This window comes from Pimephales promelas, chromosome 25, assembly GCF_988280905.1.
Source record: "Pimephales promelas chromosome 25, fPimPro1.hap1.1, whole genome shotgun sequence".
Taxonomy (NCBI): domain Eukaryota; kingdom Metazoa; phylum Chordata; class Actinopteri; order Cypriniformes; family Leuciscidae; genus Pimephales; species Pimephales promelas.
In genome coordinates, this window is record NC_142793.1 from 7,280,859 (window position 1) to 7,285,793 (window position 4,935).

A 4,935-nucleotide genomic window follows, 5' to 3' on the forward strand; every position below is an offset into this window, starting at 1 on the left:
AGTCAAAAGGGTTGAATTAAAGGACAAGCAGTCTTGCCAAAATGAAACATGTTACTAGGCTATTCATAGATGCCACCTACGTCACTCCAAACCGAACGCCGCCATATTTACGCCCGATCTCGCCCGGTACGGCCGCCCAAACTGCCCATTTGACTGAGACGGAGAGACAGAGATATCTGGAGAAAATTTGTATTTTAGCCTCCGATCCTTATTTCTTACCCCCAGTTTTCTTTTATCCATTATTATCTGCCCCAGATAATACACATTTTACACATTTTAGATGTCTTCCCTATCTGTATTAATTTTTTTTTGTCTTGGAGAGTCTCTACCATAGTAAATTGATAAGTTGAATCATCATTAAAAAGACACAATGTTCAGTTTTGGTCCAATACTATTGAACCATGTGTTTTTTTTGTTTGTTTTGTTTTTAGCTGTTTTGCCTCATTTTAACATAGTATGTTTTAATTTGAATAGAGTCTGTTGTCTAATGAATGACCTTAACCAAATGTAGATCATGTGGAACAAAACTATTGTTGAAATCAGACAATATCCAAGTCTTGCTGTATTTTCTGGAATGGTGAGTTCGATCTTTTGTACAGGGAATATAACGTTTTCTAATTTTGAAAATAGGGGTTTGATAGTGTTTAAGTGAAATTAAGTACATACATGTGTGTTTTAGATTGAAACAGTTTCTTCTTTTGTAAACTTGTCTTTAAAAGCAGAGGCGGACAGAGTAAAAGTACAGATGCCCCTTGCTAAATGTTACTCAAGTGTAAGTAAAAGTGTGACCGGTGCAGGCCGGGGCGGACTCGGATGACCGGTCGGCCCTTCTGACCAGACACCACCGTGAGGAGCCGACGCCACAGGTGCGCGACAGAAAGACGACAGAGGCGGGAGATCATTTCAAAGGAGTAACAATCTTTATTGAACACAATATAGTAATGAGCACGAAGTTGATGTACTTCAGCGTCTTCTCGAGGTCTTCTTCAGTTATAGCTAGTTTCTGACCGAACGTCACCACTTCGCCCCACGGCGGCTCCACCAACGATACGGCTTCTTTCGGGACTCAGACGGTAAGTACGGAGGTAAAGATTCGATATGTACGACTGATCTCGCCGCCCAAACTGCCCATTTGAATGAGAGAGAGACATTTTTTATTTTAGGCTCCAATCCTTATTTGTTCCCCCAGTTTTATTTTGTCCATTATTATCTGTCCCAGACTTGCCCTCCATGACATATATATATATTGTACATAACCGCTCCATACAGTGGCGATCGCTTGAAGGCTTTCGAGAGTCCCGATGCTGTGGCTGGATGAGTAAAACACGTAAAAGTACGGCACCTGGCCATCAAGGATTTATATTGAATCATGGGAAATGTAGGTATTATAAATAAGAAAAAAATTCAGATGTATGATTTTGGCAGTAGTTTGCTCTGATTTAGCGAGTTGTTAGCTAGCTAAGTGGCTAACAGCTGATAGCTTTCCAATCTCTTTTTTCATCAAATAGATGTTTCTCTCTGTCCACACACACACACACACACACACACAGGAGAACTGAGAGATCTTTAATTATATTAATGGTAGAAGAGAGAGAATACAGGACAGTCTCTGACTCCATATGTGACATATCAAACACTTCTATAAACACACAACAATATTACTAATAACTCTTCAGATTTACACGCAAGCTCTGGTTAATATTTCATATAAACTTAGATCTCTTCTGATATACTTTCTGCACTTTAAATCAAGTGTTTTTAGGGATAGTTCACCCGAAACTTCTAATGACTTCTAATGAATGGACAAAAATATCACAATATTGTCTTTAATGTTCCACAGAAGAAAGAAAGTTATTCATCTTTTGATGGACATGAGCATATGTACATTATGTCAGTTTTTGAGTAAAGCATCTTTGTAATACATTAGTAATAGATGAATAATAGCGTGATTAGTAGTTATTAGGTAAAAGAGTATAATGTAGATGCATTAGGAACACAAGCAAGACTACGAGCTGAAACTACTTGATGTTGTTGATCTGTCAGTCTATCGGGGGAATGAAGAGAGAATAAACCGTGCTTTATACAACCCTCCTCTCCATCGTATGATAAAGTCCTGCTGATCCAGAACGCCAGCAGAAGCATCAACACTACATCAACACATCTTTAATAAAACTCTGTTCACCGCATGTGTTTTATGAGCAATTGATGAATCAAGAGTTGTCTCTAATAAAGCTGAATGCCATAGAAAGGACGGGTGTGTGAGTGAACAGAATGGCATTGACTTCATGATGTTGAAACTGAAGTGCAGGTCCGTGAATGAGACGCAGGCTTTAGCACTGAAACACAGCAGGCAAACGCTGCACTACTGACTCCAGAGTGTTCGTCCCGTGTGTGTGTCGAATCCTGATGTGTGTCAGTTCTACAACAGCAGTGAACAGACTTTATTAACCCTCCGACATCAGGCCTGATGAACATGTACAGGACACAGTCAGCCAGCGGGTTCAGGAACAGGAGACAATCAGACAAACTCCAAAATATAAAAAACAAATGAAGGTTAAAGGGAGCAAACGTATATATAATGATCAGGATTATGTAGGGGAGAATGAGAAAAGTGTAAGTCAGAAGCACCAGGAACAAACTGCCCAAAATCTTTCTGCGCTTTACAGAAGTAAGAGATATTGCGCGTGAAAGACCGCGACAAGTGCCGATAAAACACAGAATGATTATCGGGTAGGGGATTAAAAAGGCGATCGCTCGGGACAGAGGTGTAAACAGCAGATAGTAGTTAAAGTCTGCAAATATCAGAGGAACAAACCAGACGATCACAGAAATAACACAGCAGACTTTCAGTGAATGATGAGTTCTGTACCAGATAGGATGAGAAACCAGAAGATATCGTTCAAGAGCAACACATGCCATAAAATACAGACCCGCAATCAAACTATAATAATATGCACTATCCACCTTCTCTGACTCTGTGATTGTGTCTGTTAATATACAAATGATCTGAATGAGATCTGACAGAATCAAATGAATAACAAACACTGGAGTGGAGCGCTGAGATTTGAGAAGAGCACACAACGCACACAGAGTTAAGATCATGACTACAATCTCAATGCCGGCAATAGTCCTGAAAATGATTGGTTCTGCAGCATCAAGTTTCCTGTAAAATTCCCTCATTTGACGCCTCCATTCATCATAACCTCTTCTAGATCTGCTGATATTATAACCTCCTCCACCTGATCCGCTGATATTATAACCTCCTCCACCTGATCCGCTGATATTATAACCTCCTCCACCTGATCCGCTGATATTATAACCTCCTCCACCTGATCCGCTGATGCTGGTGTTTTGTCCCATTGTCTTCACAGGCACTAAATAACAAACCAGTCATTAGTTTAAAAACATGCTTTCATTTACTATTGTAATCATATATTTATCTTTATTAAAACCAACAGGGAAAATAATGTGTAAATAATAACTCAATAATATATAAAAATAACTCATAAGTTGTTTTCTGTGTGATTGTTGAAATGCAGTTTGCTCAGTTTGCTTGACATGTTGTTTAGAGGAGTGTGTGTAATGTTAGAAAGCTTTAAATACGTGAAATGTCAGATTAAAGTTTGTAAATCCTCCATTTGAACAATATGACAGAAGCAAGAATGCTGTTGTTGTGAATATTCAGTCCAGCACAGCTGCAAGTGTACAATGGTTTATTAAAGGAGGAATAAATCTTGAAGAACTTACGTTACTGACAGGAGTGTGTGTTTGGTCTGCAGGTCAAAGCAGAAGTTTGTGGAATAACACACAGACTGACAGATGTTTCACAAGTTTCCACTGCCGTGTTTAAAGAGCTCTTCATTCACTGCACACACTGGAGAAACACACATCTTAAAGCTTGTTGATCTAACAGAGGAAATGCCTGAGATTACACACACACTATTTGACCCAACGTGTGAAACTGGAATGACCTTAAACACACAATGAACCAACAATGATAGAGTGAAAAACCAGTCTAACTTTCACTAATGGTTGGGCTCAACTACGACGACTGAAGTAATGTGAAAATGCTTTATATCTGACGCTTTCACTCTTAAAGTTCACTAGCGTTTATTCATATCCTCAGGAAAAGAAGAAACCCATGAATGATGGCGAGAGAAAGCACAAATACTCTGATCTCTCTAAAATATTGGTTCTTCTGCTGCTCTGCAAGCCTGTTTTCTGTCAGAAATGTAAATCTGTGTTGCTGACTGACTGAAATCACACACAATGTTCATTAAAGGAAACTAGTTTCATAATCAACATTAACCTTTTGAAACGTGAACAGATTTGGTGAATCGTTCATCGGAGGGAAATAAATCTCTCGTTTCATTAAAATATCTCAGTTTTAATCTCATATCAAGCGCGTCTCCCCTGGAGTTCTTACTCGAGCCCGATCAGCCAATCAAAGAAAGAAAGGGTTGCACAATAGCCAATCAGAAAACAGCACTATTGTATCTGGGTAAGATTTAACGCAACAACCAATGAAAATAAAGCCTGGAATAGTTCCCGTGATTCTGCTACAACATCTCCCGATAGTTTCGTTCCCGCACAGAGGAAAGCACTGAGTCTCTCATCATCTCCTGTTTTAATCTTACAACTAACTCACAACTTGACTGACACAAACAATCACAACTTGACTGCGGTTAGAGAATGATTCCCAGGTAATTATCATCAGTTTTTCACGAGTGTCATATAGCTCTGTTATAGCATTTCACTGATCTTTATTATAATGTTTTATGTTCAAGAGATTATATATCCTGCTGTACTTTTTTAATTTACTTTGTATTTATTTTGCAGTGTACACAAGATAGTATATTAAAGTGTTCTTGATTTCAGAGTGTGTATGTCTTTATTTTGTTATTTTTGCACTTTTAATATACTATTTTGAATACC

At 38.6% G+C, this 4,935-nt stretch overlaps 1 protein-coding gene across 1 annotated transcript; it reads right to left on the bottom strand.

The window, feature by feature from the left end:
- Positions 1 to 1,912: 1,912 nt before the first annotated feature.
- On the bottom strand, positions 1,913 to 3,210 carry LOC148964998 (uncharacterized; the record flags this gene model as incomplete). Its single annotated transcript, XM_089127368.1, has 1 exon — positions 1,913 to 3,210. A coding segment is annotated over one exon (927 nt), but the record flags the coding sequence as incomplete, so codon positions are not given.
- Between the last annotated feature and the right edge of the window lie 1,725 nt (positions 3,211 to 4,935).